This window comes from Sander vitreus, chromosome 7, assembly GCF_031162955.1.
Source record: "Sander vitreus isolate 19-12246 chromosome 7, sanVit1, whole genome shotgun sequence".
Lineage (NCBI taxonomy): Eukaryota > Metazoa > Chordata > Actinopteri > Perciformes > Percidae > Sander > Sander vitreus.
Window position 1 is genome coordinate 7,921,024 of NC_135861.1, and position 23,580 is coordinate 7,944,603.

General features: G+C 40.8%; 3 protein-coding genes across 3 annotated transcripts; 1 reads left to right on the plus strand and 2 right to left on the minus strand.

Annotated features, from left to right (window-relative positions):
* The first annotated feature begins 1,444 nt into the window (after nt 1–1,444).
* On the plus strand, nt 1,445–9,585 carry tmco4 (transmembrane and coiled-coil domains 4). The gene is made up of 14 exons (XM_078254400.1): nt 1,445–1,553; nt 2,289–2,439; nt 3,108–3,282; nt 3,421–3,448; nt 3,543–3,672; nt 4,035–4,132; nt 4,399–4,542; nt 4,724–4,843; nt 5,617–5,781; nt 6,047–6,183; nt 6,277–6,361; nt 7,917–8,034; nt 8,222–8,339; nt 8,987–9,585. Exons 1-14 carry the CDS (start codon nt 1,511–1,513, stop codon nt 9,485–9,487), a joined length of 2,013 nt encoding a protein of 670 aa, XP_078110526.1. The 5' UTR covers nt 1,445–1,510; the 3' UTR covers nt 9,488–9,585.
* Nucleotides 9,586–9,602: 17 nt separating this feature from the next.
* htr6 (5-hydroxytryptamine (serotonin) receptor 6) lies at nt 9,603–17,334 on the minus strand. The gene is made up of 3 exons (XM_078254401.1): nt 15,950–17,334; nt 13,148–13,282; nt 9,603–10,666 (listed from the first exon to the last, which is right to left on the minus strand). The coding sequence occupies exons 1-3, from the start codon at nt 16,862–16,864 to the stop codon at nt 10,310–10,312; spliced, it is 1,407 nt and encodes a 468-aa protein (XP_078110527.1). The 5' UTR covers nt 16,865–17,334; the 3' UTR covers nt 9,603–10,309.
* A 1,917-nt stretch (nt 17,335–19,251) lies between these two features.
* Nucleotides 19,252–23,547, minus strand: micos10 (mitochondrial contact site and cristae organizing system subunit 10). Its single transcript, XM_078254404.1, has 4 exons — nt 23,437–23,547; nt 20,112–20,159; nt 19,611–19,717; nt 19,252–19,470 (listed from the first exon to the last, which is right to left on the minus strand). The coding sequence occupies exons 1-4, from the start codon at nt 23,507–23,509 to the stop codon at nt 19,462–19,464; spliced, it is 237 nt and encodes a 78-aa protein (XP_078110530.1). The 5' UTR covers nt 23,510–23,547; the 3' UTR covers nt 19,252–19,461.
* Between the last annotated feature and the right edge of the window lie 33 nt (nt 23,548–23,580).

Here is a 23,580-nt window from a genome sequence, read left to right on the forward strand (position 1 = left end):
TGTTTTCTGTTGCATTCTTAGCCATTGGCAATATCATATCAAATTATTCCAGTGTGCTACCATGACCATGCCCTTGAGTGAGGCTGGTTGGCAGGCAACCGTCCTCATTCTGCTGCCACCAAGCATCTGAGAGAAAGCACTTTGCAGATGACAGAAAGACAGACAAACAGACAGACAGACAAACAGACAGACAGACAACTATCCATATGGACCTTGGACCAACTCAGAAATGTGTGTAGATAGAAGGCGACGAAATAATAACAATAAAAAAAAGGCATATTATTGTTTTACTGCTCAGTTTGACTGGTAACTCTGCCACATTTCAGGATACTCTAGCCGACATTATGAAAAAAGTAACCATTCAGCTAACTGAAGTGACAAACAATAATAATTGGTATAATCAGGGTTGTGGAAACAGAACAGCAGAAAAGGATTACGAGGCGAGAAAATAAATGTTACACTCACACCTACTGGCCAGCAGTTGTACTAGCTCTGATTCTGGATCTTGTGTCACAGGCATAGATCACAGGCATAGACTCTATGGCACAGATTGTAGCGTGGTCCCTTACAATGCCCATATTTAATGCTGTCTTTTTGAAAACGTATCCTTGCACTGCTATATAGTTTTTCTGTTACTATGTCTACATATCCTTGCACTATTGGACTTAATTGCACTACCACCATGACACACACTCTCATAGAGCACCTTACAGCACCTTACCTGCCCTGTCACTGCAAGCGTCTCACCCTACTTATACATCCCTTGGCACATTCATGTGGATTTTATCTGTGGATCTATCTATGAGGGTTTCACTGGGTCCCACCTCTCTGTGTAAAGCAGTTTTAATCAGTAAAACCAGACACTCGTGGCACATAATTCCCCATTCCTGACCTAAAGATGTGTAATTAATCAACTTTATAACAATTTCTTGGACAAAAACTTTTCAAAACGTGTCAGTCGTGAACATACCCCTGCCCCGTTCCGTTGTAGGCGTGTAAGCGTACGTGGACGACGTTACGTCACTCAAAAGTTGCACACAAATGATAGCTTCATGGACAGTCGAAAATATTAAAACCAAAATGTAAACAACTATGTGAATGACCCAACTAAGTTTTTATTGTGACAGAAAGCTGCATTTTTTTGGTAACAGTGATATATCCAACATGTTTCCAAAAAAGTAACATAATCGTATCATCAAACGTGTTTCCAATATGCATTTTTCTGTTCATTGTATCAATCCAACACTAATTATGTATGTGCGGGTTGATATCGAACATTAAAACATCATCAATAAACGTTTTTGTTGCATTGGTTGATTGGGGAATATGTACCATTAAAATCGGTTGGGTCAGCAGGGTCAGTGCCGTAGTCTCGCATTGCCAGACCATGCGAGACCTATCTCCTCAGCGCTGTAGTGCCTTATTAACGTGTGCTTTTCAGATATCAAGCTCAGGAGGAACAAGTGAAGGCAACAAAAGTTTAGAGTACAGAGTTGAGATATCTGTGGCCATGGAGGAAAAACAGAGCAGTTCGGACACCAATTTTGCCCCAGGTACCGTAGAATACGTGTATTGTTTGTTTAGTGCGGCAGTAGAGTAATTTATTAAATTGACCACCTTGTCAAAAGTAACCAGTGAACCGTTAGCTAAGTTAACTGTCCAGGCTGAGGCAGTGGTCTCTATCAGCCAGCTGTTGGTAGCAGCTAACTAAAGTGTTGTGTGTTGTTGAAATGTACTTTAAGCGTTGAACAACACTTGGGTCTCCTTTTAGCTGCTTCTGTATGTTGAATTCATGTCAGTTTATCAGAGAGAGATGATGAGAAGCACAAAGTTAGACTCCGTGTAACCTAATTCCGTGTAATGTTAGTTAGCTATTTGCCAGAACGAAACGTCTAACTAAACTACGCTCCGAATCGGGCTGTTAAATTTGTCATAGGTGACATTAACATATCTTGTATGTCCTAAGTTCTTATATCAAATCATTGGGTCGTCTGATAATTTCGGCATGCAGGTGATCCACCAAACCGCATTGAGAAAGAGCAAGCTCCAATCTGCGATTTGAGCCTGTCCCTGCTGACAGCATTTCAAATAATCTAGGCTACACATTGTCTGTATACCAATAACACTTTGAGTTTCTGACTCATGATTAATGTGACTTTGATATGTCTTTAATGTGTCACTTGTATTTGGTTTCTTCAATGATGTGAATCAAACTGCCACCTTAAAGAGGCCTTATTATTCTTGTTGGGGTTAATTATTAAACTTTGTTTTTTTTTTTATCACCTTAGACCCAGGGGGGGCTGGAACAACACAAGATGCCCCAGGTGACCCCAGCGCAGAGGAAATAATCAGCAGACAGCTGACTGAACAGGGCCGGTTTGCTTATGCTGCACTGTGTGGTGTCTCTCTGGGCCAGTTGTTCACTGGACCTGAAAACAGGTAACAGAGCCATGAGGGATAATGTCATCATGACATCCTGTGTGTGTCCATTCTACTAATATCAATGTAGTCATTGAGTTGAAGAGTGCTTGCTTCCGTCTTTTCTAGTAAGCTCAAATCTACCATCCACCTTCCTCTAATTCCACCTTAATTATTTAAGGGATAAGGGACTGATCACTGACAAGTTATAAATGTTTGGTCAGTGTGATTAACTGTCACACACATATATAGATAGATAGATAGATAGATAGACAGACAGACAGACAGACCTTGGCTCTCCATAATGGCAAAAAATACTAAATCAAATTTGGACTTGCACGTGCAGTTATGTATGTGGTCATCTACCAGGGTCAAATTTAAGTGGGTGAGAGAGATTCTTACCTGATCTTTAAGAAGTCTCAGACATCCAGACATTTCCAAAGGTTCGATATTGGATTAGGAAAAAAGTGAGCAGAGGAAGCCACTCTGAACCTCAAAGAAATCATGTGGCCTGGCCTTTTATTTATTTATTTATTTTTCTGCACAAATGCAACATTTCTGAATGCTGCTTTTCCTTCTTCCACACGTGAATATCCATGTGCATTAATAACTTGTTTAACTAGACTGTGAATAATAATGCTTTAACTGAACTGTGAACCTGAGGAGATGAGCAGTTGCGTGTTTCTCAGTGTGTTCAGGGACAAGTATCTGCAGGGCTTGGTCCGCTGGCTGAACCTGGACGAGTCGGTGATGCCGGTTATGGGGGCTTTCCTGTCAGGCCTGGGCTTTGAAGGCTCCGACACCTTTCTCTCCATCCTACAGGCCGAACCACTTCTGGCTTCAGGGGCCACCCCCATCATACAGGTGATGCTCACTCTAATTCTATTATTTTGTGGTTTGATAGGAGTGTTTCATAACTGATCATGCAAACAAAATAAATTAGCTTGTGTCTGGATTTCTACAAACTCACAAATTATAACCAGCTTTCACTTTGTATTACAGGATCTGGTGTCTTTTTCTGTCAAAGACGGTAAGAATCCTTTGATGAATTAATAACTATCTACTTTAAGTTGGTGTAAATTCATATAAGCCTGTGCCTTTATGACTTTCATGGTCTGTCACAGGCCAGTATGATGCCAGATCGAGGGTTCTCATCCGTCATGTCAGCTGTCTGCTACGAGTCTTTCCACAGCAGCTGGAGGAGTTTGAGGAAACACTGGGAGAGAGGCTGAGGGAAGCAGGAGAGGAGAGCGAGTAAGTTCTGTTTGGATAGAAGGAAGGAAGGATGGATGAAAAATTATTGTAACTAAGTCAGATGCTATGTTTACGTGGTGCCTTAGTTAATTTAAGAATACAAAATAAGTGTGTGTGTGTGTGTGTGTGTGTGTGTGTGTGTAAAAAAAAAAAAAAACACAAACACTGCGCACGACAGTCACACGTGTATCCAAAATGATAGCGTGAAGGTGGCTGTGTGGCATAAACAAGCAGCTTATTTCATTCATTTTATTTTCAGGATGACACGTTAAACGCACAAGAAGAGTCATTTGACATTTTTATTTGTAGAGCTCATGAATATTTCAACTAATTCAGATGGTCTGTCTGGCTCTGCTCTTTAGAGAGGAGTCCTCTCTGCGGCTGAGGCGAGAGAGAGGGCGAAAGTTGCGCCGCTATCTCCTCATTGGACTAGCCACCGTGGGAGGAGGAACTGTGATTGGTGATTATTTTTGCTTCAAGTGCTTTTGAAAACCTTTTTTTAAATGGACTTTTGAAACATCTAGTATCATATGTGCACACATAGACTTTAATTGATAAGCTTATCAACTGATAATTAAATCACTATAGAGAATAATGCACGAAGATTGCATCTTGCATCAGTTCACCACACACTCCTTAGATTTAACTTTTCTTTAAAAGGCTTCACTCTACACATATTGGCTTTTTTTTTTTCTGTACTGACTGCATTGTTTATGCCTTTGCCAGGTGTGACAGGTGGGCTGGCAGCCCCCTTAGTGGCAGCAGGGGCCAGTGCTGTGCTGGGGGCAGGAGGGGCTGCTGCTCTGGGCTCAGCCACTGGCATTGCAATCATGGCCTCCCTTTTTGGAGCAGCAGGAGCCGGATTGACTGGTAAGAATGTTGGCAGACATGCGATGCGTGCAGATAGAAGTAATCTTTTAGAATTTTGACTGAACGTGATAAATACACATTTGTGCTATCCCCTTAGTTTCATATATTTAGCTTTTCTCACCTTCTTGATATCTGCTCTTCCCTACCTTTTGTTTCATTTTTTTATACATTGTTTCTCCAGGCTATAAGATGAATAAGTGCGTCGGGGCGATAGAGGAGTTTGAATTCCTGCCGCTGAGATCCGGGAAGCATCTTCACCTGACCATCGCGGTGACAGGTTGGCTCTGCGGTGGTAAATACAGTAAGTATGGCTTCTGTTGTCACTACAACCACTTACAATTTCCGCTGATTAGGTGAGGTCCATATGGATAGGTCCTCTATCATGGTATATGTTAATTTACATGGCAATATCAATATATACAGTATTATGGTATAGTACATTTTCTGTCAAATGAATGGATAAAATAACCAGATAGGAATGTCTGTTTTTGATAATTTGCGCTCAGAGGTGTTAATCGTAAGACATTGTGGCATCATAACAACTGAATTGAACCTACAACTGCACTGAACATGTGTGTGATCATCGCAGTTAAGCCTCTTAATATAATTCTGTAAATTGGTCAAACCGCATCCTGAAAAACAATACATATTGTTTAAGTATGGAGGATACAAACAGTAATTATGATAATTTCCTCAGTAAGATGAAGGTGAAGTTCCCATGTTGAATGGTGTTGAAGTAGTTAGGTGGCAAAAAACGAAGAAGGACATTAATATTAAAGAGAAACCGAGAAGAACATAGATGGGATTGCTGGGCAACAGTTACACACAATACATAGACACTGGTATAGACACATAATGTTCTATACCAGAGTGTTCACCTGAGATTATGCAAACAAACCACTTAAGTTTTGCTATTACATAAAACGATGCAGCTCTCTCCCCCTCCCACTAAAAAATACACTCAGTTACAAGCTTAGTACCCCCTTCACGTACAATGGCTAAAAAAAACAAGTTACAGTTTACAAGTGCTGCTTAGTTGTTTCCTTACATTAAAACACAACTTCTGTCTTCCAGGTTCGTTCCAGGCCCCGTGGTGCAGCCTGGGCGAGTGCGGGGAACAGTACTGCCTGGTGTGGGAGTCACGTTTCCTCAAGGATCTGGGCTCAGCCATGGCCTCTCTGTTGGATGGGCTGGTCAGCATGGTGGCCCAGGAGGCGCTCAAGTACACAGTGCTCTCAGGTAGGAGGGTGCCGGAAGCACTTAAGTCTATTCAGTGGGTCTGTATTTGGAAACGGCAGTGTTTATGCTAGTGGTCAAATATGTTCTATTCTGAACTTGTGACATGTGATGTAAAAAGGGTAATGCTTTTGTGGCATTGATTGCTGATAATGAGTTGATTTTTGTTTAACAACCCCGACTGTCTTATCTAGCTTATTGTCCTTTTGTTGTATTGACCCTGTCTTGGTACTGCATTGATGTCTTTTTACACCACCACACTGTTCAGGCATCGTGGCGGCTCTGACGTGGCCGGCGTCTTTGCTGGCAGTAGCCAGCGTCATTGACAACCCCTGGTGTGTTTGTCTGAACCGCTCAGCTGAAGTGGGGAAACACCTGGCACAGGTTTTGAGAAGCAGACAGCAGGTATTGTACTACCTTTTTACATTCAGTAAACACTAGGAGGATGAAAGCTACTTCATAATTGTGCATCTCTTCTCTTTCTGTCTGTATTTGAAGGGTAAGCGGCCTGTCAGCCTCATAGGTTTCAGTCTTGGGGCCAGAGTTATCTACTACTGTCTTCAGGAGCTTGCAAACGACAAAGGTACAAACACCTTTCTGTGGATAAATCGTATTTTGATTATGCGTCACGATTAGATTCACACCCATGATTCCTTGCACTGGCTGTCTTTGTTCAATGTGAGACATCCCTGGGTTAAAGTCATGACTTTTAATCATCTCTTTTGCTAAGTCACTGGTGAAGCATGGTAAGGCAAGGCAGCTTTATTTGTATAGCACATTTCAGCAACAGGGAAATTTAAAGTGCTTTACATAGAACATTAAAGAGCAGTTAGAAAACGATTAAAAAAAACAAAGAGAAACAAAGCAAATTAAAACATAAAAGACAAGAATGAAATTGACAGTGCAGTATAAGAAATTAAAGAACTGAGAGATAAAATACGTGAATAAAAGTTACAGTGCAGTATAAGAACTTAAACATTAAAGGGCAGTTATAGAGTGTCATCAATGCAACTTCAGTATAACAAATGAACAGTTATTTAAAGAAAGGCAACATCAAAAAGATAGGTCTTTAGCTTTGATTTAAAAGAACTGAGAGTTGCTGCGGACCTGCAGTTTTCTGGGAGTTTGTTTAGTTCTGACTCTGGGGACAACAAGCGGACCTGTCCCAGACGACCTGAGAGGTCTGGGTGGTTCATAGTGTAGTAGCAGATCAGAAATGTATTTTGGCCCTAAACCGTTTAGTGATTTATAAACCAGCAAAGGTATTTTGAAATCAATTCTTTGAGGCACTGGAAGCCAGTGTAGAGACTTGAGAACTGGAGTGATGTGATCCACTCTCTTGGTCTTAGTGAGGACTCGAGCAGCAGCGTTCTGAATCAGCTCGAGCTGTCTGATTGATTTTTTTAGGGAGACCTGTAACAGTACAGTTACAACACCGTTACAGTAGTCAAGTCTACTGAAGATAAAAGCATGGACAAGTTTTTCCAAATCCTGCTGAGACATAAGTCCTTTAACCCTTGATATATTTTTAAGGTGGTAATAGGCTGACTTTGTAATTGTCTTAATGTGGCTGTTAAAATTCAGGTCTGAGTCCATGGTAGAATTGTTATGACGGGCCTAAATAAGTATTTAAATGTGGTTATACCTTTTTTTTGTAATTAAAGGTGCTGTAGGTAGGATTGGGAAGATCCAGGACTTAGCCAAAAAAATTGGAACGTCAACAACTTCTCAGTCCCTCCCCCCTTTCTGATAAAGCCCAAAACGGTCTCCTAAGCCCCTCCCCCCCACAAGGGAGAATGAATGCATGAGCAGTGACTGACACACAGTTAGACACCCCCCCACCCCCGGCCATGATTGGAGCATCTGAACAGGGAGCTGTGGATTTTTGCAAATCACACTACAGGCTGTAGGTGGTGCCAGAGGAGCCAGTTTTTTTTTTGGCCTACAGCCTGTATTTTTTTTATTTTTATTTATTATTACCTGCTTCATGTAGTTCTAGGGTCAGTTTCAGCAAATATGACAGAAAGTTTGTTTTATAAGTCTTACCTACTGCACCTTTTTAATCTAATTCAGTTTCTCATCTTCTATCGTTTTATGTACATTGTTCTGACAAGCCCTGTATTGCGGTGATTCCTCAGGGAGTGAAGGAGTAGTGGAGGATGTAGTCCTCTTGGGGGCCCCTGTGGACGGCTCTGAAAAGGCCTGGGAGAGAATGTCCAGGGTAGTGGCTGGAAAGATAGTCAACGGCTACTGCAGGTAATCTAACAGAGCTCTAACCTTTAGTATGCATTGAGTAAAATGTAGTTTTGCATCATAGTTTTGATGTACTCATCATTTAGTCATTGTATGTCTGAGGTCCAGTGTTTTGGATGCAGTATTTGTGATTTTTTTTTTTTTTAAGTATTTCATGAAAAAATGACTTTATTAACTATCCACCTGTCAGAGGGGACTGGCTCCTGGGGTTCTTGTACCGAAGTTCATCTGCACAAATGTCTGTTGCTGGGCTACAGCCAATCAACATCCAGGATCGGCGTATAATCAATGTGGATCTTTCCTCAGTGGTGAGTCAGAGCATATACTTAAATTAGGCCCGCTAAAGTCCCCTTTAATAAATTGTTTTTCGAGTACATGTGAGCTAAAGATGATTTAACATCTCAAGGTTTTCATTTTTTGAAGAAATACCCACATGTTCAGTTGCCTCAAATTGACATTTTTCATGCATACAAATGTCACACTTGTTTGTTAGGTCAGAGTCCGTGAAATAATAATATAAGAAGTCATGGACTAATTGATGCAATTCATAATTTTATTAGCACTTAAAAAGAGACAGTTGCATTGCTTAAATAAAATTAAAAAATAATAAGAAAAAAAAAACAAGGCCCTGCTGGTCTGTTTCATTTTACAGCAATGCCTTTCTGCCACCCTGTAAATGAACATGATTCCACAGGAACCTTCAACATGTGGATAACATCTGGTTCAAGAAAACTAGTTGATGCTTTACAAAACTAGGTAAAGCATCAGAGGTTTCACATTTCACTCAACTTAACATTTAAAAAAAATGGTAAAGAAACATACAGGACATGTCTGAAGCACCATAAACTAAACACAGTACCTGGTCATATAATGTAGGAATATACACTGTAATTTACAAAGAAACGTGTCCTTTTTTTCCCGTCGGGGACAGTAAAACCATGTTTCTGCTTCCCAGGTGAAAGGTCACTTGGACTACATGCGTCAAATGGACACCATCTTGGTGGCAGTAGGTGTTCCCACCAAAGAAGTCCCAGGAGCCTCCTTTGCTCTACCTCACTTTGTAACATTTACACAAGGGACAGTGGACATCCCGGACCAAACCCCCAATGAGCAACAAGTGACTGAGACACAAAACCAAGCCGAAGAGGCTGAGACCTGCACAGGAGAAAGTGGAGACGTGAAAGAGGCGACAGTGACAGAGGAGATGGGTGACGGTTGGGATATCCCTGATATTTCAGACCTGCTGGACTCATTAAATGATACCGAATCAGACAGGAACAATATACTACAAACTTCTGAGGAGAGTGCAAGTAATGACAACACAGCATCTGCTTTAAATGCCTCGGGTGACGCTGTAGAGGAGGCGGACCCTGATAATGAACACATATCATGGAGCTGGGATGATACACACTGGACTACAGAGCACACACACAAACAAAGGCAGCCAAACTTGTAAAGAGCATGTTACTGGACAAGCTGCTTCCCTGTAAAATCTTGTGCTTCTCGAGTTTTTTTTTTTTTTTTTCAGCATCAAAGCTTTGTTGGTGAAAATATCCATTCCATTCTCAACACGCTGACACGCCGAGAGAGAGATGGCTAAAAAGTCAATGCACACGTATGGCAGCCTCAAGTGAAAATCTCCAGCTTTGACATGTTGTTTTTAGACAAATGTATTAATTGAATAACAATTTAAGATTTTGTAAATGATGTACATTTCTTTTACCACCTGTAAATAGTGTCCTAAATTGTTTTCTAAACTCGCTGTGAGATCAAATACCTGTAAATATTACTTTAGGTTTTAGAGGATGCTACAAAATAGGTGATATCTCCGTTCCTCTCACATCCTTCTAGTTTTCATTCATTGGTCTGGTTGCTATGGATATTTCACAGTATTTATTTTCCATAAGGCCGAGCATAATTCAGTGAATGCGTCTTCAAGGCCTTTCTCTTCTCTATTCCGTCCATGCCAATGTGAAGCACTGCTTACCATAGAGTTTCAGGGTCTAGTTATACATTGTATACTGGCACTGATAATACTGGAAATAGTCGGTTTCTTCATCCATATTTCATAATTGTAAAGACATATTTCAAGGTGGAACTTTGTGTCCATAGACATTTTTCTGACAAACACTGAACAATCTGACAATTTTTTTTTTTTTTTTCTTCCCTCTTAGGCGAGTGAGTAAATCAGAAATTGTTATGAGTTTCAGTACTCGTCTTGAATCCCTTTCCTACCATAAACCCTGACATACCATACTAGCATTTCCATAATTGCTATTCAATCCAGGGTGTCGACCTGATTGGGCAGAAGCAGAGGCAAATCAATGCCAGCATGCTCTGCATCCAGCAGGTTGACCGCATCAGTGGCAGTGGCCAGGGGCTGTGTGGGGTCAGAGGGCAGTGGAGAGGGGGGGCTGCTGGCGATGTTAGGGTCTCCTGAGTTGCGGAGAGAGAGGGAAAGCGCTGGCGAGGGTCTTCTCGGAGACTGCGAGGAACAGCAGGGCAAGAGCTTCCCCAGAGCCCGCTTGAAGTCTCTCATGAACAGCGGGTAGATGATGGGGTTCATTGTGCTGTTGCAGTAGCCCAGCCAGGTGATGGCATCGAAGAGCGCCATGGGGACGCACTCACACACTGCCTGAATGAAGACGGTGGAAAGTATTGCAGGCATTAAGACATCAAAAGTTCATTTACAGTAAAATCTGACAAATAATGAATTTTAGAAATAAATACAGAGAAATGTCACCTTAAGGCAACCTGAGAGTTTTTTTTTTTTTTACCCATAGCAACAGAGTCCCTGTTTGATTTGTGTTGTGCGTGTGCACAAGCATGTAGGCAACACAATACACATTCTGCTGCTGGTTTTGTTCTGCTTATGCGCATATATATATATATATATATATATATATATATATATATATATATATATATATATATATATATATCAGATTGGATTAAATGTTGCATTGTTTATTTTTATTTTGCAAAAATAAACATTGCAACATTTAAAATATTCAAAATATTGGCTTTGCAAAAGATTTTTTTGAGGAAGGAAATGCATTTAACACGTTTGTAAGACCTCAAGGATACAAACAATGTAAACATTACTTTGTTTAAAAACTTCCCAAGACACCTTTAATGATAATATATAGATACCATTAAATGAATAAACAAATAAGTAAAGAAAGATCTATTTATTTATTTATTGTCCAATTAATGTATTTATTTATCTTTTTTGGCTAAATGTATATTTATTCTAAATTTATGGTGCAGATTTACTTATTGTATGTGTATATGTATATATATATATATATATATATATATATACACATACATATACAATAAGTAAATCTGAATGAAACAATGAAACAAAACAAAAAAACAAAACAAAAAAAGAAATAGATTATGAAATAAATAAAAAGTGTATTTATTGCCCACTCATTGATCTATGTTTTTTTTGGCAACATGTAGACTATACTTATTTTGTGTAAATATATTTATTTCTAATTTATTGTACATATTTTTTTTTGTTTTTTTTCTATTTGCTTTCTGTGTCCAATTGCGGTGTGCAGTTTTGAAATAAATAAGCAAATACATAAATGCAGATATAAGTAAATAAAAAATAATATAATCTTTATGTATTGCCTATTCATTAAACATGTATTTATGTATTTACTTTCCCTGTGCCTTTTGGGCTCCTATGAATTTGAAATGAAATCTTCTGAAATCATAAAAATAAAAGAAGACATGTTTTCTTCTTTCTCATGATTCACATAGACTGTCCATCACTCTTTTTTTTTTTTTTTTTACCGGACATCTAATTTCCCCTGAGTAGAACTTGTAAATACATTTGCGTCTGGCTGTTAAAAACACTGATCTTGAACATAACCACTAGGTTTGGAGAAGGACAGTGAAGGAGGAGACAGCTGTTAGAGGAGAGCATCCAATACTATCAAGATGAGACAGGGAGGCGGTGGGAATAGGACAGAAAAGAGGGGGGCGTTTCACACACCACATTGAGTGTGAAAAGGAAGGAGAGCGCAGACACAGTCAAGTCTCTGTGCTCTATGTTATGCAGGGGGAGAAGCGAGAGGGCACAGATGGGAAATCAAAATGACTGGATCATTGTAAGCTTGAAAAACAGGACAAGTGTCATTACCAATTTAGATTGAGCTGTTTTTCAACATTCATTTACTCTCGCCGAGGGTTTCCATGGCCACCAATGATATGTTCGCCCACTAATGAGTGTGTGTTGTTAGTCTGATCAAATAAAAAAAAAACTTCAAAAAAGTAGGCCTACCAATTATAAATGATACTGTGCTGTCGTTTTGCTGGGTTTTGGAATGAGTCACGAAGCTGAAATGCCAATCTAGTTTCTCGTTAGATAGCTTGGCAAGGCTGTGACGCCAAAGCTGGCCAATACAAAAATAGACCAGTATCCAAATGTATTTTTTTCATTCTTTCTTTTGCATTTATTTTACACTGTTTTGTGCCCACCACACATTTGTGAGAAAACTGACAAAAAAAAACAAACGCTGAGTGACTCAAGCAACGATAATAGTAGAGCTATTCCAGAAAAAAGACAAACAAACTCAGACTTTTTAACCCTTGTGTTGACTTCGGGTCACATTGGCCCGTTTTAAATTTTTGTTTTATATCAGAAAAAATTGGACATAGAAATAAGTGCTGAAAATGTGTAGAAGAAAAATTAAAAAATGTAAAACGTTGGAAAAAGCAAAAACTAATTGTGAAAAAAAGGCATCACAAATGTCAGAAAAAAAATTCTTTGTAGTGAAGAAAGAACCCCTCACAATTGCTTTGTAGGTCGCTTGCAAAGCGAGGGGCGTGCGACTTCTGACAAGAAGTCGCACGCCTCTGGAGCAACTATGGGTTAAGCGTCTTGCTCAGGGGTTGACATAGTGCACTGGGAACTGAACCCAGGTTTCCCACACCAAAGGCATGTGTCATATCCACTGCGCCATCACCACCACTCAAAGCCAAGATTTGTTTGACATATCAGATGGGTGCTAATATGTCATGTTACCTGTAAGTTCATTTTCATTGACTACATTTCTGTGTTGTATCTGTGGTAGAGTCAGTGTCTGGTCCTTCTACTGACCTGAGCCATATTGGTGATGAAAAAGGGCAGCCAAGCGCTGAAGAAGAGTCCCAAGAGGACTCCCAGTGTCAGACTGGCCTTCAGTGCCCTCCGACCCTGCCTGTGAGCCAGACAACGCTCACTGTTCACTGACGGCTGTGGACAGTAGAGGACAATAGAAATGGTTAATCCTAGAATTGTAGATAATATAGGCTACAAGGTAAATTGCCCTTGCCTACATTACTAATGTCGAGAAGCTTCTCTGGGTACCTCTTTATGGCCTCTTTGACATCTCATTTTGGATTCCTTTTTGCATCTAGTTAGTGGTTTGTTATCAAACTAAATTAAAGAAGTTGTCTATCATTTTGGAAAATGTGCTTATGGTGTTTGCTTTCGTGCTGAGAGTTAACTGTGAAGATCGATACCACACTCATGTCGGTACGCTAAATATAAAGCTAGAGCAAGCAGCCAGTCAGCTTAGCATAGCACAAAGTATGGGAGGTAGCAATCTTCTCAACTAACCCTCGGCAAGAAAGAGCTTTTACCAAAATTCCCCAAAACATTACTTTTCTTTTCCATTCCTCAATAATATTTATGGTATGAAAGTATCGATTGAACACCTCCAAATTCCTAGATACCAAACATGTCAGGCTTATGTATAAAAAGATGCACAAGATGTCTAGAATATTTCCATTTGATGGACTCGTGCAGCTATAAAAGGAATTAATTCAGAATTGATTGTTCTGTTTGTGTGTGTGTGTGTGTGTGTGTGTGTGTGTGTCTGTGTGTAGGCAAATGTGACAGACTATATGACTGTGATCCTTGCAGATGGGGGCAGCACATCGGACACACTGTCTGTACTTTTCTTTTACACCTCTTCCCTTTTACTGGATCTCTACTTTCTACTTGCATAAATAAAGAGCAAAATATTTATATTTTATAAAATATTAATAATTGCTGCACTTCGATTATATCTCACTTAGGAGTGGATTTCAACAGTATATTAGGCATTTCAAGGGAATGGCATGATACATAGCTATTAGGAATATAGGTATATACCAGTTTAATGTAAAACCTTAAAAATGTCAAGTTAAAGGTTTAAGAACTCTTATAGATGGACAATTGTGTGTGGTTATTATCTCTGTGCCACCTGTTCGGAATCAACCTTTTTAAATCTTGCTATATACAGTGGGGAGAACAAGTATTTGATACACTGCCGATTTTGCAGGTTTTCCTACTTACAAAGCATGTAGAGGTCTGTAATTTTTATCATAGTACACTTCAACTGTGAGAGACGGGATCATAAACAAAAATCCAGAAAATCACATAATAATAAATTAATTAGCATTTTATTGCATGACATAAGTATTTGATCACCTACCAACCAGTAAGAATTCCGGCTCTCGCAGACCTGTTAGTTTTTCTTTAAGAAGCTCTCCTGTTCTCCACTCATAACCTGTATAAAAGACACCTGTCCACACACTCAATCAAACAGACTCCAACCTCTCCACAATGGCCAAGACCAGAGAGCTGTGTAAGGACATCAGAGATAGAATTTTAGACCTGCACAAGGCTGGGATGGGCTACAGGACAATAGGCAAGCAGCTTGGTGAGAAGGCAACAACTGGCACAATTATTAGAAAATGGAAGAAGTTCAAGATGACGGTCAATCTCCCTTGGTCTGGGGCTCCATGCAAGAACTCACCTCGTGGGGCATCAATGATCATGAGGAGGGTGAGGGATCAGCCCAGAACTACACGGCAGGACCTGGTCAATGACCTGAAGAGAGCTGGGACCACAGTCTCAAAGAAAACCATTAGTAACACACTACGCCATCATGGATTAAAATCCTGCAGCGCACGCAAGGTCCCCCTGCTCAAGCCAGCGCATGTCCAGGCCCGTCTGAAGTTTGCCAATGACCATCTGGATGATCCAGAGGAGGAATGGGAGAAGGGGAGAAGGTCATGTGGTCTGATGAGACAAAAATAGAGCTTTTTGGTCTAAACTCCACTCGCCGTGTTTGGAGGAAGAAGAAGGATGAGAACAACACCATCCCAACCATGAAGCATGGAGGTGGAAACATCATTCTTTGGGGATGCTTTTCTGCAAAGGGGACAGGACGACTGCACCGTATTGAGGGGAGGATGGATGGGGCCATGTATCGCGAGATCTTGGCCAATAACCTCCTTCCCTCAGTAAGAGCATTGAAGATGGGTCGTGGCTGGGTCTTCCAGCATGACAACGACCCGAAACACACAGCCAGGGCAACTAAGGAGTGGCTCCGTAAGAAGCATCTCAAGGTCCTGGAGTGGCCTAGCCAGTCTCCAGACCTAAACCCAATATAAAATCTTTGGAGGGAGCTGAAAGTCCGTGTTGCCCAGTGACAGCCCCGAAACCTGAAGGATCTGGAGAAGGTCTGTATGGAGGAGTGGGCCAAAATCCCTGCTGCAGTGTGTGCAAACCTGGTCAAGAACTACAGGAAATGTATGATCTCTGTAATTGCAAACAAAGGTTTCTGTACCAAATATTAAGTTCTGCTTTTCTGATGTATCAAATACTTATGTCATGCAATAAAATGCAAATGAATTACTTAAAAATCATACAATGTGATTTTCTGGATTTTTGTTTTAGATTCCGTCACTCACAGTTGAAGTGTACCTATGATAAAAATTACAGACTTCTACATGCTTTGTAAGTGGGAAAACCTGCAAAATCGGCATTGTATCAAATACTTGTTCTCCCCACTGTGTGTATATATATATATATATATATATATATATCTGCCTGGCTGGTTTGTTTTACTTTTTAGTCTCTCTGGCTTACCGGTACATTTTGTGATACAGGAGGTTCCTGGTGACTGCAGTCATCTCTGTCCTGCTGAGCTTGCCCTGCTGCAACCCTAGGTGACGGAGGCCTGGAGGGTTCCCCTAGAGAGGGATGGGGGTGTGGTGGGTGGCTCAGTGCTGCGACCCTCTTCGCCTGCCTCCGCGCTACCAGAAGGATCCGACAGTAAGTGAAGCAAATGGCGCTGGAGGGCAAAAAGAATGTGAGTACAGATGCCACCAGGGCAAAGGGCAGGGTGACCTGCAGGCGGCACTGGAAGGAAAGGCCTCCCGATGGTGACAGCTGAAAGTAGGATGCTGGGTACAGTGTGTCAGAGTAAGAGCTGATGTTGCTACTGCTGATCCCAGGAACAGATGAGTGTCCACTCCAATGGCCTAAGCTGTGCCATTTCATCTTAATGGGAAGGAAGGAAGCCAAAGCTGCCAACCCCCAAGCAGCTCCTACCAGGAGCAATGCCCGAGGTGGAGTCATCCTCTGCTTGTAGCGCAGCGGTGAGATGATGAAAAGGTAGCGGTCCAGGCTGATCACACACAGGTTGAGAATGGACGCACTGCAGCACATGACGTCAAAGCAGAGCCAAATCGGGCAAAAGGCAGGCCACAGCACCCAGGCCCCACACAGAACATTGAGCATGGCTGGGGGCATGACCACCAGGGCCACCATGAGGTCAGACAGGAACAGAGACACCAGGAAGCAGTTTGAGGTGCAACGCAAAGAGCGATGGGCAAACACCACAGCGATAAGCAACATATTGCCACAGACTGTCATGAGGATGATGACAGTCAGCATGAAGGCCAACAACCACGGGCCGCTGCCAGTGATGTTCCAAGCACTGGTGGTGGGAGAGCTGCTGTTATAGCTTCCTACGGAGCCAGACAAGTGAGAGTCAGCCATGGTGCTGGTTGACAACAGCCAATGAAGCAGCTCCTGAAGGTTCCCCTTTAGGCACCACTAGATGTTACACACATTAACCAGTTCTCCTTTGCAGCCAAAGCTCTCAGTTTAGGGACATTGTTGAATAAAAAGAGGTCTTGTGATGAGAAGCCATCCAACCCTGTCGCTGTCAAGTTTCACCGGACTGTTCTCCACGGGTAAATATCTCCATCTCCCTTTGGCAGGAATACATCCAGGTGCCCTGGGCTTACTTCCACTGCCACCAGTATAGTGATCAAAATCACATACACTCATCTCTCCATCCTGGCCAGCATGTCCCTGCCTCATCCACAGCTAAGCGCCAGAATGAGCATTCGATAGCTGACAGAGGGTTTCGAAGCAGCATGTCACAATGATGACAGTCAGTGGAGGAGGGCACACAGAGAGATATCTCAACTAGGCATACGAGAGCTTTGCTGATGAAAGGAACAACTGGAGATGAAGAGAGATAGGACCAATTCTCAGAATTATACCTCACCTCACAGCAGTGGAAATTGTACAGCTTCCCTTCGCCGAGCTGGGGCTCTGCTGCTTTTCACAAGTCTTTTTATTCTGCGAAACAGAGAAGGGGAGCCGAAACGGACACAAAATTGTGAAGCAGTCATTTGTACACAAGGCTCTGTTCATAAGTGCTCTGCAGGTATCATGGTCCTTGTAACGCTGCCTTTATATGCCTCGCTCCTGTTAATCCCTTTGTCGGCCACTCCAGCGCGCCTCCCAGCCAGAGCACGCAGTTTCTGAGAAGGAGTGTGTCAAAGCATTGAGATGTTAATGCATAACCATGCACAATCACAGCCAATAAATGCTAATTCTTCAGCATAGGAGTTGGAGTGGGCGGTTTTTTTCAGTGTTTGGTCATACTGTTTTTATCTACTGAGGGAAAACTATTATGGCATTTTTGTAAGGCATTATAAAGAGTTGATGTGAAGTGCTTTTTCTTCAAAGATAGAATTTCTCTTTATAGAGCAGTAGTAGCAAAGATTAAAAAGAAGCCACCCTCTCTGACTTTTTCATGTTTTAATGATTTACAAGACTAAATTACACTGAATATAATTAAGCTTTTTTACTGTGCAGTCCATGCCATGGGAATGTTATGGTATCCTTCCCTATTCAATAGCCTTGTCTCAGATTTGTTTAATCCTTTTTTGACTTAATGATTTCCCTGATGACAACTGCTGGCCCCTTCAGATACGGGTTTATTTCACCTTCAATCACTAGTCGAATCTTGGATTTTACACACGTGATCTCCATACAACTTATGTGACTTCTGAAACAACTGGCTGCACAAGTCGTGATGATTTAAGTGCATCAGAGTGAAGCAAATACATATGAAATCTATTCTTTTGCATTTTAGAATTGCACAATTTACATAAGCTTTGTCTTCATTTTTTTTCTAATGGCAGTGTCAAAAAGTCTAATTGCTTTCACTGTGGCTCAGATTTGAAAAACAATTAAAACATGAAAAATGTTCATCAATAGTAGATTTGGGTTTCATTTTTTTTTTAATTTACCATTACTGAATAAAAATGAAGAAAAAAAAACAAAGTCACTTGACCTTGTTCCCACATTCTCAATCCAGAAAATAATGATTCACTTCCCAACAGGAGCACTTGAATAAAATAACATAATAACAAAAGCATGTGGTAAAATCATGTGCACTCCACATTTTAATAGCCTTGCCATTCAAATACTAAAGCAAAATATGCATAAGCTCTCAATTGTCATGCCCCCTCAGAACTGACTAATCTCCTCCATCACTACACCCCTGTCATCTGCCACATCAGATCAGCTGCTGCCAACCTTCTGACCCCTTCTCACCCACACCGAGCCCACCACCTTCTGGGACAGCGTTTGCATTGCTCGCCCCACCTTCCTCCACCACACCATTTCAAAAAATCCCTCCCACTTGTATTCAGAAATCAACTGAAACACCACCTTTTCAACCCTTGTGTTGTCTTCCCGTCAACCTTGAAAAAAACACTTATTTTACGACGTTTTTGATACCTTTTTTTCACAGTTTGTTTTTGCTTTTCCCAACGTTTTAAATTGTAAAATTTTTCTTCTACACATTTTCAGCTCTTATTTCTACGTCCCATATTTTATGATATAAAACAAAAATTGAAAAAGGGTCAATGTAACCCGAAGTCAACGCAAGGGTTAAAGCTAACACTTGACTCCTATTACTCCCTCAAGTATCACAATTGCTGCTTGGAGTGATGGAGTAAAATCTAGCTGTTATAATTCATTACGTTACTCTTGTTTTTCTACTACATAGTTCAATATGATTTGAAATGGTTTTCATCCATTATAAAGCATCTGAGGAAAAAAAGAATCACCAGGGCATAATGTTTTGTCGTGATGATGATTATTTTATTAAACATACACAGGCTGTCCTGTTCAGGCACATTCAAATCAAACAAGAGTCATACTAGGATGGATCGTTCAACCGGAAGACAAGAATCTAACTGTAGAACAGTGCAAATGGCGACTCTCACACAGACAGAACAAAAACAAAAAACATGTCAAAAAAATAAAAAAAGTCCCTCGATGACTTGCAGCTATTGCTCCTGTTAAAGAAAATAGAAATTAGTTACACGAACCTTGATGTACATCAACAATGACAGGGTTGTTATTCTAATAATAGAGATGAGGAAATATTTCTGTTAGTTGTTATTAATTCCATATGTGTTTTATTGCACAAACAAACCTTTTCGCTTCTGTGCAGCAAATAAAACGACCTCAGGTCATTTTGACAGTTGGCATATGCCATGCCAAGTCCTGTTCCTGAGCCGAATGAAATCGGCCAAGTGTGCCCTACAAATGAAAAGGTACTTTATCTCTTCTCAAGAATGACACAGTGTTATTTAAAATCGTATCAGAGATGACATGTGAAATCCTTTTCACACTCGCTGTGACACCTTTTCTGTTTGTCTTTTTATTTCTCCGTAATTAAATTTTACATGCTCCTTTTTGTGCTTTTAAGAATGGATGTTGTTGGTGCTCTTCTCACAATAAAAGCAGTAAATACTCTAAATTATAAATTCACTTTGAATAATGTGCTAGGCTAGATAAGACCATTGTGTTTCGCTGCTAGCAGTAGACAGCTACTTGTAATGTGCTCCTAGCTCTGCTCCTCCTGTCAAGCACCTCTGAGCTTAATTAAAGGTTCAAGATGCAGTTAAAGCAACAATCCATTGAAACTACTTACGTTTGAAGAACAGAACAGAAAACACGATTCCTAACCCCAGCCCAGTGCCTGAAAATAGAGGAAAATAAAAACAGCTACTATAAAATGGTAAAAGGTACTTTATTGTCACATACATGTAGCAAAATTCATTCTCTGCATTTAACCCTGGGCAGTACTCCACACGGAAAAAAAGCCCAGAACGACCTGGTTTTGAACCCAGAACCTTCTTGCTGTGAGGCCACAGTGCTAACCATTGGGCAACCATGCTGCTATTATAGAGGGTTTTCACCGACGTCACGTTCTGGGCGATAACCTAGATGGGCGGCCATATTGGAGGCACTCGGTGTAAACAACTGAATGGAGTAATGGAGTATTGTGCACTTTGGATACTGTAATACTTTATGCCTAAACAACAGAAAAGCTCATCAAAAGGCATCCAAAATGCAAAGGCATGGAAGGACTTGGAACACACTATATATTGTGCGATATTTTGAAAAATTACAGTTTACTGGCGGTGCAGATCCCTACAAGTTGGCTTCCTCTTCTTGGATCCATGGCGACCTGGTGATTCTTCCTTCAGTTGCATATCCCGATATAGTCAACTACCTGGTTTTCTCGCTGAGCCCATACACAGTGGAAGACCTTAAATCCTACAAAAGTTCGGAGGCTTATAACCAGATGGTGTGTGGATGGGTGAGGGAGACGCAGTACCAAGTCATTAACGACCGTTGTGTTGCGAAGGCCAAAGTAAGTAATGCAATGAAAACCCTCTATTATAACGTGGATGACAATGCACCTTTAATAGACTTTTTAAATGTATTACTGCTATTGTTTAATGTTCATTTCTCTATTGTGTGCAGATGCTGTCTCATACGGTCTCTTGACTTATGTATATTAACTTTATGTATCGTATATTTTCTATGTAGCCACAACTTAAGCTTTGTTGCTTTGTAATGCACTGCTTTCTAAAACACATGGCAATAAACTCTAAAGTCGCTTTTCCATTACATGGTACCTGCTCGACTCGCCTCGACTCTACTCTACTCGCCTTTCCATTACGAAAAAAAGTACCCGGTACCTGCTAACTCGAAAACTGATCAATTAGCCTATGTGATGTAATTTCCCCCACTGTTTCATAGAACACATGCAGTCTTTGCACACAGCCTTCTCAAAACAAAGTGAGTCAGGTACCTCGCTCCAATAGCTGATGCTGTCACTGACATCGCACCAAACTCCACTCAAACATCTGCCAAATTGATGGTGCTTTGCTTATTAAAATTAAAATTACAGAACCCACTGGTCTTTAATACCAGTGATTAATCAAGCAATACCGTACTTTAATAAATAAACTCAACTTTGAACTGCTCCATGTCGTAAGGTGACCAGATTTCTGAGACAAAATCCGGGGACATTTTCAGGTCAGAAGCATAAATACCTCCAAAACAGGTCATTTTTTATCTTTGTAAACTTAAAACGGGACACTGCCCCAGGGGCGTCACTAGACCTAGAGCTGCACTGGGGCACAAGCTCCCCTAGGGGGGGTCCATGGGCATGCAAGAAAATTTTGTGCATTTTAACGTTTAAATGCATCAATCTGGTGCCCTTTGAAAAGAAATTCAGAGGTTAGACTTGATTATTCATATATCTATGGATGGGAATATTTGTGCTGTAGCCTGAGCTATTTTGCACTTCAGAATTTTAACCATGCACACACAGGTGGAATAGTTTTTTTCTTCATATTTTTGCATTAATGTCACTAGGAAGCATATATATTCATATTTGTAAGTGGGATATATATATATATATATATATATATATATATATATATATATAAAAAGTAAGTGGGATTGTCTGGAATCTGGCAATATAATAACCATTATGGTGGAATACACTGGCTAAGCAATTTACAAAACATATCTGTGCTGACATAAATAGTTTACATGAGAATACATTATAATTTTGTAGATCATGTAGAAATGATGTTGAAATCTCAAAACCGGATTACTCAGGGACCGCTTGTTGTACCGATGCATGTGTTGAGTGAAGAGTTTGTGAGATATTTCACAGAGAAAATCTCTGCGCAGAGATTTATGCAGAATGCAAATATGATAACATTTCATGTAAGTTCAATGTTAATTTTCTTGCAATTTGTCACAGCAATGGGGTTAACACTTTTGCATGCGCCATATTCATGTCACGTTCTCATTAGGGGCTGAGCCCCCCTAAAGGTCTGATCCTAGAATCTCCCCTGCTGCTACTTCATACTTGTACTCCACTACACCTCAGAGGGAAATGTTGTAATGTTTACTGCACTACATTTATCTGACAGCTTTTGCTTTAATGCTTCACGCTGGGCTTGTTTCTGCAACAGCTCATTGAGTATCGGATACAATTAAAACTATTGAGGAAATATTTTCCTTTGACATTGGTCCAGTATTAAACGAGATCACTGCAGTCGGCAACGGCGAAACAAGCTACAATGTAAGTTAATAGGACGTCAATTGTACAGCTTGTATTTACGTTCATAAAAGTGCCTGTTTTGCCACTGACAGACTCAGATTAATATTCTAAGTGTCTGACAACATTATGGAAAGTATTTCTAAGGAGGTCGACCTTTCTGTTAAAGAGTAAGATCCTTTTTTTAAACATAAAAAGTCCGCGAAATTGCTTTCGCTAAACCCACCAGACTCCATGTAAATAAACAGTAATTTTAGCATCGTAAAATGGGCATTCTAGAACATCTCTGAGCTCTGAGGCTTGCTCTGGCTGTCTTGAGCCTGTGCGTGTAGGGTGCACGACTATTTCATTCCAATTTCGGGTCTGTCAGTCACAGTGAAAACCGGGGACATTTCCGGGGACAGCTCCAGCCGGGGACAGGTCACCGAAACCGGGGACTGTCCCCGGAAACCGGGGACGTCTGGTCACCCTACCCTGTCGCCATGTCTATGTAACCTTGTGGAATTATAAACTAAGTTTACGTGGTATTAAAACATGCTTTGTATGAATGCCGAAGTGGGCATAATGTCTCGTAAAGTGTCTTACTAGCTAAATGTCCTAGCAAAGGTGTAACGTTAAGTTAACGTACACCGATAAGCAAGAAAGCATCGCATTTATCATTTTATGAATAGCGCCCGCACTTAGGATCTTCCCAACAGCAAAATTTGAGTGAAACGCAAATACCAGTGACTGGCCATTTAGTTGTCCTTTACAAGCCCTTTATGGCTAGCTAGTTAGCCTCTCGCCCAGTCAATGACAGCTGTGAACTAGAGTAAAAACTGCTACTCATTTTGTTCTTATTCTGAGACATTACAATGCCGTTATACGCGAAAGACTTTAGGATATTTACCGAGTTTAATGGCACCGTCTGCCAGGCACCGGTCCCACTTTTTCCCCAGCTCCTTTTCAGACATGCTGAACATTAGCTAGCTTCTCCAACTAGTGTCAAAGGCAGCTATGGTGCTGCTTTCACGTGCTGTCGGTAATGTACAAT

Bases quoted from the DNA above. Each gene is read 5' to 3' on its own strand.
- micos10 (XM_078254404.1), bottom strand. From the start codon at position 23,509: ATGTTCAGCATGTCTGAAAAGGAGCTGGGGAAAAAGTGGGACCGGTGC. The intron at 20,160-23,436 runs GTAAATATCCTA...CTCTATTTTCAG, and splicing joins AGACGGTGCCATTAAACTCG to GCACTGGGCTGGGGTTAGGA. The intron at 19,718-20,111 runs GTAAGTAGTTTC...TTTCATTTGTAG, and splicing joins TTCTGTTCTGTTCTTCAAAC to GGCACACTTGGCCGATTTCA.
- htr6 (XM_078254401.1), bottom strand. From the start codon at position 16,864: ATGGCTGACTCTCACTTGTCTGGCTCCGTAGGAAGCTATAACAGCAGC. The intron at 13,283-15,949 runs GTAAGCCAGAGA...TACTGTCCACAG, and splicing joins CTGTATCACAAAATGTACCG to CCGTCAGTGAACAGTGAGCG. The intron at 10,667-13,147 runs GTCAGTAGAAGG...GTCTTCATTCAG, and splicing joins TCATCACCAATATGGCTCAG to GCAGTGTGTGAGTGCGTCCC.
- tmco4 (XM_078254400.1), top strand. From the start codon at position 1,511: ATGGAGGAAAAACAGAGCAGTTCGGACACCAATTTTGCCCCAG. The intron at 3,283-3,420 runs GTGATGCTCACT...TTTGTATTACAG, and splicing joins GGGCCACCCCCATCATACAG to GATCTGGTGTCTTTTTCTGT. The intron at 8,035-8,221 runs GTAATCTAACAG...TCCACCTGTCAG, and splicing joins ATAGTCAACGGCTACTGCAG to AGGGGACTGGCTCCTGGGGT.